Here is a 15495-nt window from a genome sequence, read left to right on the forward strand (position 1 = left end):
TCCATCTGATTATGTACTTTTTAAATATGAAATCATTGATAATTTGATCAAATACTGAGTACTTGAGTCGCCTTTTTACCAAATACTTTTTTTCTCTTACTCGAGTAATTTCTTGGACGGCTACTTTTTACTCAGAGTTGGGGAGTAACTAGCTACACTTACTCAATTACATACTTGACTAACTTATTTGAAGTATTTCTGCTCTTATTCGAGTAAAATTTAAATTTCTGGATTTTCTACCCACTGAATAAAAAAACAAACATGTTATAATCAAAAATTCACCAAACTCAGACACACCCTTGCAGTTTTTGTTAAAGTTTTATAAGTTTTTTATAGAAAGAAATTGATTTGGAAACATTTTCTGTTACTTATATGAATTATTGCGATTTTCGTCCTTAAAACTCCACTTAATTTCACATTAGAGGTCATGTTTTAAACATGAAATGATTGATTATTTGATCAGTTACTCAATACTTCAGTAGACTTTTTACCAAATCAGGGGGGTTTTTCTCTTCCTTGAGTATTTGTTGGATGGCTACTTTTTTACTTCTGCTTGAGTAAAAGCCTGTTAATTAAAGCAGTGCCACTCTAACTTGAGTACAACCTTTGGGTACTCCAGCCACCTCTGGTGATGCAATAGAGGTTAAACTCACCAGCTGCGAGACAAATGGGCAGCAGCAGCCTAAAGATCAGTCCGCACACCATCTGAGAGGCCATGGCTCCGGGCGGCCCAGGTCCAGGTAAAACAAGCCGGAGTTCGTCCCTCTGTGCTCAGGCTCTCTCTTCTCGCATCCCAGTCTGGTGCGCTCTCTCAGATCCCGGCTGGCTCCTGCGGGCGGCCGCATCGGCTCTCCGCTGCTGCAGACACCTGGACTCCGGCCATTCCACAGGCGGGGAACGAGCGCACTCACCGTGGGTCGCCACAGCAGGGGGTGTCGCCCCTCGCCGATGCCAGCATGGTAGTTTTTCAGAAGCGGAGATGCGCTGAGGTCATGGTGGCGGATTCAGGTGCGCAGACGAGCTGCGCTGCAACGGCGCGCCAAACAACCGGAGAGAGGAGCCAACAAGTCGGCAAGTCCAATTAACCTCCTTTAGAACCGCAAAAAAAACTTTAACTAGACGCCGCAGAAACTACTAACCAGCGTTGTTTTCACTCCCCGGTTCTGGGTGGCTGGGATAAGACGCAGAAACAGCGGGTAAGTCCACATTTGTGTCTGGAGCCCCCCCCCCCTCCTCACTTACACAAATTTGACTTTCTGACTTCTGCTGTTGACTCTGTTGTCCAACAAGAGGATACAGGACGAGGCAGAGAGGGACAGCCGCGTCAGCCAATCAGAAGTGAGCGCCTGGAGGTATGCCCCGCCCCCTGAGATAATTGGAACCAAGAGGTGGGACCAGAACACGAGCAAAGACCGAAATAAGAAAAGGAAAGGCAACAGCAGAGGAACAATAACGTGGTCTATGGTTTATAACTCTTATTATCCTTTTATGTAGTTATACCAGTTCTTTAATTCAATGAACATCAAGTGAGAACGTTCACTTTATGAGACGTTGATTATCATTAAATTGTACATGTTTTTAAAGAGAAGTAGCGACGTCTACTGGTGGAAAACCAAATTTCACAAAGCAGGACAGAATAGAATAGAATAGAATAGAATAGAATAGAATAGAATAGAATAGAATAGAATAGAATAGAATAGAATAGAATAGAATAGAATAATCCTTTATTGTCTCACAATGGGGAAATTTCTACACAGTAATATTAAAAAAAACACAGAAAGATGGAATATCTCAACATAAATATGTAGTTATAACCCCATTATCCAACTTTTTAATTTACTAAATGTACAAGGGTTGATTTATAATTAACTGTGAACTAATTAAGTTACCTAAATTATAAAAACTGTTGACTTATAATTAACATAGCACGTTTAGTCAGCATGAATATGTTGTTTTTGTATTGGTTTTTTTCTGTTTGTTTTATGATATTCTGTTGTGTAATGTTTTAATATTTTTTGAACATGTTGAAAATGAGAGTTTTTTCTCAATCAACTTGCCTGGTTAGATAAAATAAAAATGTCTAACATTAAAAGACAGACTATCAGTACATAGGGATTTGATTTTTTTTTCAACATTTGTGTCACATTAAACCACAAACTAAAAAAAACAACATATTTAACAAATAAAAGTGTGTAATATAAAGTATTCAGTTCCCTTTATTCTGATACCTCACGTAACTAAATGCCTCCAAAAGTCAAATATTGGGTTAACAAACACAATATTTGTGTTATTATAAAATAAATGCAGCTGTTCTGAAGTTTGTTAGAGAACATTACTGAACAAACTGCATCATTGAGACCAGTCCGGTTTAAAGTTGTGGAGAGGTTTAAAGTGGAGTTTGTTCAAAAATAACATCCCAAGCTTTGAACATCTGACAGGTCAGAGTTCAATCCATCACCGGACCCGCCAGGATACGGCCGTCTACGTAAACAAACAGCCGGGGGAGGAGAATATTAACCAGAGAAGAAGTCAAGTTTATTTATGTATCACATGTCAGCAACCAGGCGGCTGAAAGGGCTTTAAACGATAAGAACATAAATAACATCATAAAAAGAGTAATCACCATCAAATAGGAGCAAAGACTTGAATTAATCCATTTCCAGGTTATTAAGCAACTCTTCAGCCTTGACTAAAAGAAACTAAGTGTTTAGGCAGTTTTTCTATTTTCTGGAAGTTTGTTCCAGATTAGAGGAAGATAAAAAACTGAATGCTGCTGCTTCTCCGTGTTTGGTTCTAGGGATGCAGACCAGAACCAGAACAAGGAGACCAGAGAGGTTCTGGAAGGTTGATACAACACCAGTAGATCTGTAATATATTGTGTTGCTGAGCCATCCAGTGATTTAAACTCTGTTCTCTGAGCTACAGGGAGCCAGTGAAGGTGATGAGCTCTAACTTCCTGGTTTTAGTCAGGACACCAGCAGCAGCGTTCTGGATTCGCTTAGTTAAACCTGTGAAGACACTGCTGCTGTAATCAACATTGTCAAATCTGCCAATAGAACTAGAACTTTTTCATAAATAGTAAGGAATTATTGACTTTAAATAAGCTCCTGTATCTTCCTGAAAAGTTACTTATAGGTTAGTTTTGTCTTATTTCAAGTGTGCTAAAATATTTGCAATAGAAACAAGACCACAAACATTTGGTTAAAGTTTGTGTTTTTGCAGTGAACTGTACCATAGAGTATAAGCACAAGAAGTCTGGAAACTTTTTCAAGGAGCTGCAAGTCTGACTCAGTTGAATCAGTCAAAAACACACCCAGTTTATGGCCTGGTGACAGACACGTTTCATAAGTTAAACTGCTCTAAACTTCCTTTGTTCTCTTTTTTATGGCCACTAATTCACTCAGTAAACTGGAAGAATATAAGCTAAACTTAATCACTGTGATGCAAGTTATGACCTGCAGAGTAGGATGTGTATTGTGGCGAATGCAGATGTTTCCTTTCACAACGCAGAAAACAATTTACCTGCTTTTTTCTCTCTCACACGGCTGCCCTCCCACTACAGGGGGTTTCATTTCCAGTTCTGGAGTTTCCTTCAAAAATATAATAACATCACAACCTTCAAAAATTCCCTCAGCTGGCTCAAGCTATGATTTGGTAAATAAATAGGGAAATAAATCGATGATATTAAGTCTGTCCACCTTGCCTTTACATCTACAAGGAGGGGAAAAGCTTCATCAGGCAAACCTTTGATTATTTAATGTAATCAAGACATAAAGAGATGAAGAAAAATGCAAAAACCTTATTTACAATGGCGTATTAGAGCTAAGGTACATAAGAAAAAGGAGGAGCAAATTTCTGCCAAAAAAAAATCAGAAATTGTAAGAATAATCTAAGAAATTTCACAGAAAAAACTCTGAAATTTCTAAGTATGAAATGTCAAATTTTCTGAAAAAAAAAAAAAACTACAAAACTAAAAGAACATTAGTAAGTCTGAAAAGCTGAAATTTGCTAGAGGAAACCTCAGAAATAATCAGATTAATCTAAGAAATTTCCTAGAATTTTTTTTTGACATTTTTGAATTTCGAAAGTATTGCACAGTGGCGCAGTTGGTAGAGCTGTTGCCTTGCAGCAAGAAGGTTCTGAGTTCAATTCCCAGCCCCAGTCTTTCTGCATGGAGTTTGCATGTTCTCCCTGTGCATGTGTGGGTTTCCTCCCACAGTCCAAAAACATGACTGTCAGGTTATTTGTCTTCTCCAAATTGTCCCTAGGTGTGTGTGTGCATGGTTGTTTGTCCTGTTTGTCTCTGTGTTGCCCTGCGACAGACTGGCGACCTGTCCAGGGTGAACCCTGCCTCTCACCCGGAAAGTTAGCTGGAGATGGGCACCAGCAACCCTCCTGACCCCACTGAAGGACAAGGGTGTAGAGAAAATGGATGGAATTTCAAAAGTTGATTTTTTTTTTAAATTTATTTATTTTGAGATTCAGAAAATGTCCAAAAGTCATAAAATATTAAACTTTTGAAATTCAGAAATGTCCATATTTCTGTCTAGAACATTTCTGAGATTAATCAAAAAACTTTTTCATATCAAATTTTTAACTTCAAATTCAGAAGTTATCTTCTTTTTTTTCTGGAAAATTTCAGATCTCAATGTAAACATTTCTTCTCTCACAGAAACTCTGAAGTTTTCTGGATAAATTTGTTTCTTATTTTATCCAGGAACTTCCTGAGATCAGTCTCAAATTTTCTGAATTGTTTTGGTGGAAATTTACTCTTTTTTTCTATCTGCAGTGGTCCTAGAACGCCATCAACTTGATTCAAAAATTTGCTTAAAAAATGTTAAAAGTCTAAAGAAAAGCCTTCAAAGATGATCAGAAAAAAACAATTGTAAAAGATCACAAAGTTTGCTTGGAGAAAGAGCTTTTTTAAAGACTTAGTTATGGATTTAGAGCTTTCTGCATCAGCATCGAGCCACAGAAGCTGCAGCACACGACCTTAAAACATCCTGAGTCAGCTGGAGCAGGAAAAGGAAAAGACGGTCGTTTTCCTGTCTGAGCTTTTCATCCCATTGCTCACATCCTCTAACTGTGTTCAGAAAGCCGTGTTCCCTGCGGATCCGGCTGCTATCACCAGGAAAAACCCTCATCAGGACAGAAATGTTTCAGCAAAGGATGCCGCGTCCCGCTGTGGATGTGTTTCCTGTTGTCAGCAACACGTCTCATTACATGTCACACAGCGACATTAAGTAGTAAGCATGTAAAAATATCTAAACTCGCGATGTTTTTCTTCTGGGTTTGTGTTCTTAAGAAACTCCAACATTGAAAATAGACTTAAAGTTGTTTAAAAGAGCTCCAGTGTATTCAGAAGGTTTGTGCTGACTCATTCGGTGTTTACTGGAGATTATTTTTAGACAAACGTTCCTCTTCATTTCAAACCTCTGCTGACAGTGAAGCATTTTATTTGTCTGTTTGATTCTTGCAAATTATTCTGATGCAGAAAATCAAGTCACACTAAAAAAAAAAAGAATAATTAAGTTTTGAGCATTTACTTAAAATATTTTGTCTGTGCACATGAGCAGAATGAATAAATCTTCATGTTGGTTTCTCTGAGAAGGAAGCTGTTTTTTCTCTGCAGTGCAGGAGGAGCAGAGGAGGAGGGCAGTGATGGGAGGAACCCAAAACGATCCCAGCGAACCTCCCTGCGCTTCTGAAAAAGGAAACTCACAGCAGCAAAGGTCCAACTCGTGATGTGATGAATCACCAGAGCGATGATTCGCTTCACAGAAATAAGAAAAGCAAACAGCTAAAAGCAGAAAACCTCTGGCCTGAAGTTGTACTTTTCCCCAGTGATCCAGACCGGCTGGACTTTTTTTTTTGTTTTTAGGTCAATGTGGGAGCAGTCGGAGCCGAAGGCGATCAATAACGCTGCCCCAAAACATGTCAGCCGGTGATTGGCTGGCGCTGTTTGAAGCAGATCTTAAGTAACATCTTGTCTTTGATTCATTATTCATCCAAACCTTGAGAAGAAACGTATCGACAACATCTCTGGGTCAGATGGAGCCTCGGGTCAGGCTGCTCCAGAAGCACCTGCAGCTTAATTCAGGAAATATCATAAAAACAACCAGATTAATGATCCGGTTGAAATGGTTCCAGTGACATTTCTGCTTCACAAACTTTACTGAATCATATTTTTATGACGCTAAGGAGGGTTTTGTCCTGTACTTTGTGTTTCATGTTGTAAAACATTCTAAGGTGGTTTGGCTTGAAAATGAGACCCCAGCCTCATAACTGTGAAATGTTTCTCTCAGAGCTAAACCGAATCACTTGGAGTTGTGCTGTCTGACCTTTGACCTGTCAAAACAAGAAGAGACGTAATAGTTTAATTTTCTGAGACTCAACTTTAGGTTTTCTGGAGCCATAATCATCAAAATTGTGTGTAGTGAGACTATATAATATATCAACTTCACTTTCTGAAATAAAATATTGAACTTTTTCATGATATTTTGATTTTTTTTAGATGTATTTGCACTGTTCCAACTGTATATGACCTACCTGGAAACTACCAGTATAGTAAATTAAATTTAAAGCAAATTAGTGTACTTTCCAGTTTAAAGCATCCATTTTTATTTGCAGTTACATAATACTCAAATGTTTATATTTTCTGTAAGCCATAACCAGAAAGTTCTGGGTTCGATTCCTGGCCCCGGTCTTTCTGCATGGAGTTTGCATGTTCTCCCTGTGCATGTGTGGGTTTTCTCCGGGTACTCCGGTTTCCTCCCACAGTCCAAAAACATGACTGTCAGGTTAATTGGCCTCTCCAAATTGCCCCTAGGTGTGAGTGTGTGTGTGTGTGCATGGTTGTGTGTCCTGTGTGTCTCTGTGTTGCCCTGCAACAGACTGACGACCTGTCCAGGTGACCCCGCCTCTCGCCCGGCACGTTAGCTGGAGAGGCACCAGCAACCCTCCCGACCCCACTGAGGGACAAGGGTGTTAGAAAATGGATGGATGGATGGATGGATGGATGGATGGATGGATGGATGGATGGATGGATGGATGGATGGATGGATGGATGGATGGATGGATGGATGGATGGATGGATGGATGGATGGATGGATGGATGGATGGATGGATGGATGGATAACCAGAAAAACTTCTAGAAATATAGTCTGGAAATATTCCACTACCTGTGCAGTGAGTCTATTTAAGTTTCACTTTCTTAAATAATTGACAAAAATACTGACCCTTTTAAAGATGTATTTGCACTAATAAAACTGTAAATAAATCTGGTTTTGTCTGAGTGATTTCTGCATGTGGGTCAATAAATGATAATCACAGAATTTAATTTATTTGGTTTTCCATAATAACTCAGCTGTACGGTTGTTCCCTTTGTTTGTTTGTGTCTCTCAGTTGTTTAATTCTTCCAAATTGTTGCTTCCCCTGAAACGATGCTGACGTGTGTTCAGCCTCTTCAGGAAGCAGGAAGAAGCTCATGCTAATGCTCACATAACGGATGTTGGTTTGATCAAAAACGACTTGCATGTTGACGGATTGCCTGTAACGCCGCATTACATTCTTAAAGTATTTACAGCCCCACTGGCCGACCTTCTCGCCTCCATAATTGAGAATCGTTTCTGCTTTTTGAAGAAGCACCAAAGCCAAGATGGAGTGCAGCTTTTAACGGCATCCGCAAACCTCCAACCACCAATACGATACGTGGTTGGAGGTCGTTTCAGCTTCAGATTTGAGTGAAATGCCTCAGGAGTTCAGTTCAGTGCAGGTTTAAAAGCAGGGAAGTAAATCATCGGAGGTCAACGACTCCTTCTGGGAACACTCTGCCTCTTCTCAGTTACACAGGCGTCATATATTTCTGATTGTTTTATTATGAATGACTGTTTATGTTTGTATAAAGTTAATAAAACCTTGGCTGCCCTCAGAAAGCTCTTTTTTTCTCTCCCAAATCCACATTTTACTTCTTGGAGATTCTGATATGGAGGGCTAATCCTGTCAAACTGAAGGAGGAATAATTAAATGTATGGGGAAATAAAATTGTTAACCAATAAATATATTTGGGAATAACTATATATATGCTTACATTACTTATTTCCACATTAATGTATTTTCGTTTTTGACATATCAGTCCTCCATAAAAGCATCTCACTGCTCCAATAATAAAACTTTTCTCTGCTGTGAATGATTGTTTATGTTTTTATAAAGTATATAAAACCTCTGCTTCCCTCAGAGAGATTTTTTTATTCTAATGAGCATCAGGGCATCTTATATGGAAGACTGATCCTGTCAAAATTGGCAAGAAATATATAAGGGAGGAAGAATTAAATGTATGAGAAAATAAATTTTTTAAAATATATATTTTTGGAAATAATTAAGTATAAGTTTTAATTATTTATTTCCTTTATTTTTGACATATCAGTCCTCCATACGAACATCTCACTGCTTCATTAATAAAAGTTTTCTCCATTGTGAATGAGCTCAGCCTTTCTCTGAGAGCCCTTTTTATCCTCTTAAATGCAAACCCAACCTCTCGAGTATCTTATATGAAGGATTGATTCTTCCAAAACTGATAATAAATAATGGAGGAATAATTAAATGTATGATGAAAGAAAATTTTTAAGTACATATTTTTTTAAATAAATATTTTAATAGTTGGCAAGATCAGTGTTGGCAAGATCAGTGTTCCATACTTACATCTCACTGCTGCACTAATGAAAGTTGAGTCATTCACACTCAGAATAATCCCCTTCCTTTCTTGAAGACTTGTTTATGTTGCATTAAGATTTGTTTTTAAACTTGTAATTTAGGTACAATATGCATATTTTGCTGTGGATTATGAAAGACTGGTAAAATAAAAGTATAAATATTTTTTAATAACTAAAACAGGAACTAAACAAAAGGAAACAAAGAACAGATAAATATGTAGATTTCCAAACAGAAATTTCTCTAAACTTTGCTTCACATCAAATAAGTGAATTTAAACCAACGTTTTGCTCTCACCATCTATTTTTGGAGCTCAATTTGCTGTAAGTAGTTTCTCTTTTCTCTCCCTCTCCAGACTTTATTCGGGGGCTAATGCAGATTTAATCTTCAGTCATTTAAATATGAAGCATTTTTACTTCCCTGGATGCAGAAATGTTCAGGCTCCTATAGTAATGTGATAACGCTGCTAAGAGCTGATTATTTTCTATGATAACACACCCAGTCCTTTATGTTGCATTAAGCATAATGCGATTTTAACAGGCGGTCATTTAAAGGATTCATGCTGAGTATGCAAAACTTCTGCTCTCTATCACTTATTTCCTTTCAGGATTAAAATAATTGTGGACCTAAGAAAGAAAAAGGATTAAACAATTGTGTATTTTATATTTTTATTAAAACCTAACCATGTTTGCTTGCATTTAATCCTCTTTGAGGCTTCAGAAATATCATATTATTTTTTATTCAGACTTTTAAATGTGGAAAGTCTTTTTTTCTGAGAGACAATCCGCAGGTATTGATACTGTAATCATTTGTATTTGACTTGAATATTGGCTCTATGGCTCCACCTGTCGGTCTTTCTGTGTCTGCATCCCACGTATAGAATACATTTGTCTGCTTGCTTGGAGAACAAAAACAGTTAGAAGTTACAATTCAATAAGAAAAATAGGCTTTTTGAAAAAGTAAAATAATTAATATTGTACATGTATTGCTAAAAAATATTTTTATTAAAATACAGTAATGCATAATCTTAAAATAAGACATTTTCTTAAAATGTAGTCATTACTTGTTATTAAATATTGCAAATATGTTATTTTACTAGAAATTATTATAGACTATAAAATAATATGCAAAATATTTGTTAGGTTTTTGGTATTTAATGCTGTCCTGACTATTTTACAGGTTAATGTCACCTTTCTTCATTTTATTTTCTTATTGCTATTTTATTTCTTAATTACTGTATAGGTATACTGTTTATAACAGTCCATCTAGGGATAAGTGCTGCAAATTAGCTCATACTATTAGCGCCATTATACAAGAACACTGCTGTTTTATTCACAGGCATCAGGCTGCTGTTTTATTCAGTTTATGTTATTGTGTCTGTCAATATTAAATAAACGTAATAAAAAATATTTATTCATAAATATTTAATAAATTAAATCTTTATTAAATATGTAATTTAATAAATTACATATTCAATCAATTTAAATATTAAAAAATGTGTATAAAATGCATATAAAAATATTTTTACTTGCATAATATATATATATATGTGTGTGTGTGTGTGTGTGTGTGTGTGTGTGTGTGTGTGTGTGTGTGTGTGTGTGTGTGTGTGTGCGTGCGTGTGTGTGTGTGTGTGTGTGTGTGTGTGTGTGTGTGTGTGTGTGTGTGTTAAAAATTGTAATTGGCAAATTCAGTAAGTGGTGTGCTTAATCTTTTACACATATGTTTTTGGATTGACAGTACTAAAAATGCCATTTAAAGCCAATAACTGGTAAATAAAGCTGTTGGTTTTCCCGTTTTCTGTCATTTACGAAGCTTATTTCGCTTCTACAGTAAACAGAGAACAGGGGCTGTCGGTGGTTTATCCAGCCAGCAGAGGGCGCTCCATAACCGCATCCTTTACGTCTGAGCGATGGGAGGAAAAGAGGGAGGAGTCAAGATGGCGACTGTAAATATCTACCCGCTGCTACTTTGGTTAGCATCGGTTTCTGTGGAAACCAGCACCGCTAAATACCTTTCGGAACCTTGTTACAAGCCCATTAAAGATGACAGACCAGACTCAGTCCGGTAGGTAACACGTAGATAACTGACAATGATGCAGATAAGGTATTATACAGACGCGTTTAGTACGGAATCTGGCCATTTCTGATTAATAATCTGTGATTAGTAATCTGCTCACAGAGAGAGAGAAAAATAACAGATAAAACAATTTAATGTCAAAGTTAGAATAAAATAAGTGTACAACCAACGTTTACAGTCTCTATCATAATGTCATTTTAAGTTAGAAGCTGATACATATTTATGTATCAAAAAAATATTTGTTCTTGTAATTTAGGTGAGAATAACAATGGATTCTGTCAGTAAACTTTAATGTTTCGTTTATTGTCAAACATAAATAAATAAAGAGAAGCTCTAAGATGCAGGTTGTTATAATTAGTCAAATAAGACAAGATGACATGGAATTAAAAATAAGCCGTTTTATAGAAACGTTTCCATTTAATTCTAATCTGAAATAATATTTATTCAGTGGTCTTAAAATCCCATCTTTTTAATTAAACTTTATTTACCGTTTACAGCATCATATAGGCAGAATACAAAAGGTGAATGGATTTTATTGCATTTCATAAAGATTACATTATTTCTGCTTCATTTTCAGAAGACTTATCAGTCATCAGCACACATCATAGATGTCATAACTGGTGATGAAATGCTAATCAGAGAAACATTTTGTAGCAGAATTAAAAGATCTGTGTTGGAGCTTGAATTGTATAGAATCAGAGTTTTAAAGTAGCCGGTTCTCTGTTGTATTTTTACTGTAGGACTCGAGCCCGGCCACACGAGTTTACCAAAGCGTCGGATCTTCCTCCGTCGTGGGACTGGAGGAACATCAACGGGAAGAACTATGTGAGCGTCACCAGGAACCAGCACATCCCCCAGTACTGCGGCTCCTGCTGGGCCATGGGAGCCACCAGCGCACTGGCAGGTAGCTGGGACTGAGCAATAATCGCTTTTTTATTGATTAATCACATTTTTGAAGACTTAATTTTTGGAAAATCTGGATTTTTTTTCACTAATGTGGATGTGCTGTTTGGGTTTTTATAGTTCAGAGTGATGTCAGCGTGTCACATGCCGCCATCTTGTTTAACAGCTTCTCTTTATTTGGACTATTCAACTGAATATTAGGGTTAAGATTTTTATTTTTTACACAAATAAAGTTGTAGTATTAGCAGAATAATGTAGTCAATTTATGAGAACTCCAACATGAATGAATTTTATAAATATTACCTTTTCACATATGAACTAAATCTAGCAAGATTTTAAAACAAAGTTTATTTTGAAACTAGAGCTATACAAACTGAGCTGCTCACATCAAATCTTCATAAATATATCACAGCTTTTTTTGTCATTAAAACAACTTTTTCCTTTTAATTTTAAGATTTGTTTTCTGCTTTATTGTCGTAATCAAACAAATTTTCTCGCATAAAGGATGATTGAAATAAAAGCTGCATTTTTTTAGATATTTTCCATCATTTCTAATTTCTTTTTTAGAAAGCAAGAAATAAAAATATAATTGAATATAATCGTAAATTGAATCTGATTTGAAATCATTTTAAATCGCCCAGGTGGCCATGGAGAAGAGGCGCAGGAAACAGTTTTCTGGTATTTTTGTTGTTTTTCTAAGATCGTATCAACATAAAGCGAGGCGGAGCCTGGCCGTCCGCCTACCTGTCTGTCCAGAACGTGATTGACTGCGGGAGGGCGGGCTCCTGTTTCGGAGGCGATCACCTCAGAGTCTACGCCTACGCTCATCGAACCGGGATTCCTGATGAAACCTGCAACAACTACCAAGCTGTCAACCAAAGTAAGGAGTGGCTCCTCTGTGTTTCAGCTACCAGACCTCCAGATACCGACTGATTTTCTGTTTTTTTCAGGTTCAGATGGATAGAAATCTGACGTCTTCGTGTGCATGAATGTGTCGTTGATATTTTGTCCTCGGACATCAACCACTGAGGTCTTCTTCGTGTGTTTCAGAGTGTGTTCAGTTCAATCAGTGTGGGACCTGCTCCTTCTTTGAATCCTGCGCTGTTGTCAAGAACTACACAGTTTGGAAAGTTGGAGATTATGGAGAAATTTCTGGAAGAGACGAGATGAAAGCAGAAATCTACACCAACGGGCCCATCAGGTACCGCAGGCTCCGACTTTCTTTTTGTCCATTTCTTTATCTTTCCTGTCTTTTTTCTTTTCTTGTTTTCACTCTCTTTTTGTCTGCCTTTTCTGATTTATGGCTTTTTTGCTTTTTTTGCCTCTTTCCTCCTTTCTTTCCTTTTTCTTTGCTGATTTATTTTCTATCTCTTTCCTGTCTTTTTCTTTTTTTGTCCTTTTTCTGTCTTTTTGTCTTTCCTTTACTTTCCTTTTTCTTTGCTCCTTTGTTTTCTCTCTTTCCTATCTTTATTTGTCTTTGTGTGTTTTTGTCTTTTTTCCTGTTTATGTCCTCTGTCCTTTTGTTTGTCTTTTTGTTCTTTTTCTGTCTTTTTTCTTATTTTCCTTTCCCTTTGCTCCTTTATTTCCTCTCTCTTTCTGGTCTTTCTGCATTTATCTTTTGGTCTTTTCTCTTTCCTGTGTGTCCTCTGTCTTTTTGTTTGTTTTGTCCATTTTCTGTCTCTCTTTTTCTTTCTTTTCAAGCCACAATTTCAGTGAGGAATTTATTTCTTCTCATTAGACATGAATTTAATACATTCTATGACTTTGATTATTAGACCTTTTTTTCCATGTTGCAAGTTAAATTATCTACCAGATATTGAGTTATTGACTTAAAATAAGCTCTTATATTTTGCTGAAAAGTTACTTGTAAGTTTTATTTAATCTGTACTGAGATATTTGCCGTAGAAACCGGGCTAAAGATACTCGGGAAGTTTTTGTGTTTTTGCAGTGAAACTTTTCAGACGTGCAGAAAATGAGTTTCGTTCTTGTCCTTGTCTCTCAGTTGTGCGCTGATGGCGACTGGCGGTTTGGAGGGATACGCCGGCGGCGTTTTCTCAGAGTTTCACCCCGTCTCTCTGCCCAATCACATCGTCTCAGTGGCCGGCTGGGGCGTAGACGGAGACGGCAGCGAGTTCTGGATCGTCAGGAACTCCTGGGGGGAGTTCTGGGTCGGTTTATTTCACCTTCCTGACCGGACTGGAGTTCGCGCCCCAGCTTCTTCAAATCTAACTAAACTGGTGTCAGACGTTGGTGCAGCAAAGATTTTCATTTGTGGATTTATCACTTTAAAGATGAGAAGTTTCCAGAGATCATCATCGATAGCTTGAAAGCAAAAGCAGCACAAACAAAAAACTTTGCAGCACAAACGTAGCCAAGTTGATTGGCACCATATTTGTTTGTGTAAATGTGAGCAGGAGGCTGGTTGACCTCTGATGACCTCTGGAAACTTTTTTATATTAATATCTTTAAAAAAATGGCGACATAAATAAAAATGTTTTACTGCAATCGCAGCACAAACATCTGTACTGACACCAATTTTGTTTGATTTCAGTCATGTAAGGGGGAGCTGGTTGACCTTTGGACCTTTAAACTTTAATATCTTCAAAGCAAAGGCAGCACAAAGAGATTTTTTGCAGCATAAACGTAACCGAAATTGATTGACAAAATTATCTGTTTTGAGGAAGTTGAACCTCTGGATATTTATCATTATCTTTAAAATGACAGCGGCACAACTGTAGCCAGTTTTGTTTGATTTCAGTAATGTTGGAGGAAGGGATACTCGTTGACCTTCTGACCTTTAAACCTGATTATCTTCAAAGCAAAGGCAGCACAAGCGTAGCCGAGTTGAGTAACACCAATACCGTCTGGTTTGAAGAAGGTAGAGGGGCGAACTTTTGTTACAGCTGTGTGAAATAAACTAATTTTGATACGGCTAACAAATCCTAGCAGCAAAACCTTTTATCAAAAAACGATATTTTTTTAAATTGACTAATTTCCATTGAAATGTGAAATTTTGCAGTTATTTGGTGAGCAGAGACGCAGCGGCTCTGTCCTGTTGCTTGTGGAGTGAAAGGTTTTGTGTTTTTCAGGGAGAGCGCGGCTGGGCCAGAATCGTCACCAGTTCCTACAAAGGAGGAAAAGGAAACTGGTTCAACCTCGGCATCGAGAAGAACTGCGCTTACGCAGACCCTGTTGCTACGTAAAATTCAAAATGTCACTTTTAGCTTTTTAAAGAATGAATCTGTGAATTTTTTAAAAAACATTTCAGAAATACAAAGGTTTACATTCACTTATTGGCAGGAATTATTTTTTAATTATTTATATAATAATGTAAAATGTAAATGTAAAATGATTTACATCTGGAGAAGAATCCTTTTCATGAGACTGTTACAGTGAATGTGTTCAGTCAGAGGCCTCTACAAAACCGCTGTAACACTGACTGCTACAGGAGACCCTTGAAGAAAATCTTATGAAAAACAACATTTAATTTCCCTCTTTGATTAATAAAGTATTGTTGAACTAAATGTTCATTTGTGGGGTTTTTTAGGGAAGAACTAATAAAACATAATTTAACTTCAGGGACTTTTAAGCTGCAAAGTTTTAGATTTTTTGTGGATTTTCTTTAATCCTCAAAAGGTAAAAATAGAAATTGAATCTAGATATATTTATTTTATATTTATCCACTCTTCTGGGATAAATTAATAGAGTTTATTTAAATATCTCAGCCCCAGGACACAGATGCCGTATTTGAACATATTTTTCTAATTTTCTGAAAGGTTAAAGGTTAAAGTTCTGATTTATAAA

The 15495-nt window shown here is 37.0% G+C and overlaps 2 protein-coding genes and 1 long non-coding RNA gene across 11 annotated transcripts in view; 2 read left to right on the plus strand and 1 right to left on the minus strand.

Moving 5' to 3' along the window:
* Positions 1–1281, minus strand: part of piezo2b (piezo-type mechanosensitive ion channel component 2b) — a 125940-nt gene extending 124659 nt beyond the window's left edge. For all 9 annotated transcript variants that reach the window (XM_008434600.3, XM_081597931.1, XM_008434601.3 and 6 more), the window contains exon 1: positions 654–1281. In XM_008434600.3, the coding sequence (XP_008432822.2) occupies positions 654–717 (64 nt within the window). In that variant the 5' untranslated portion in view covers positions 718–1281. The remainder of the gene's footprint in view (positions 1–653) is intronic.
* On the plus strand, positions 1073–8208 carry LOC108167112 (uncharacterized). Its single transcript, XR_001777517.2, has 3 exons — positions 1073–1196; positions 1291–1352; positions 5633–8208. It is a non-coding gene; the product is annotated as an uncharacterized LOC108167112 (long non-coding RNA).
* Positions 8209–10603: 2395 nt separating this feature from the next.
* LOC103479906 (cathepsin Z) lies at positions 10604–15215 on the plus strand. Its single transcript, XM_008434605.2, has 6 exons — positions 10604–10776; positions 11529–11692; positions 12392–12571; positions 12742–12892; positions 13694–13859; positions 14781–15215. Exons 1-6 carry the CDS (start codon positions 10622–10624, stop codon positions 14892–14894), a joined length of 930 nt encoding a protein of 309 aa, XP_008432827.1. The 5' UTR covers positions 10604–10621; the 3' UTR covers positions 14895–15215.
* The last annotated feature ends 280 nt before the right edge of the window (positions 15216–15495 follow it).

Source organism: Poecilia reticulata, chromosome 17, assembly GCF_904066995.2.
Source record: "Poecilia reticulata chromosome 17, P_reticulata-male-v2, whole genome shotgun sequence".
Classification (NCBI taxonomy): Eukaryota; Metazoa; Chordata; class Actinopteri; order Cyprinodontiformes; family Poeciliidae; genus Poecilia; species Poecilia reticulata.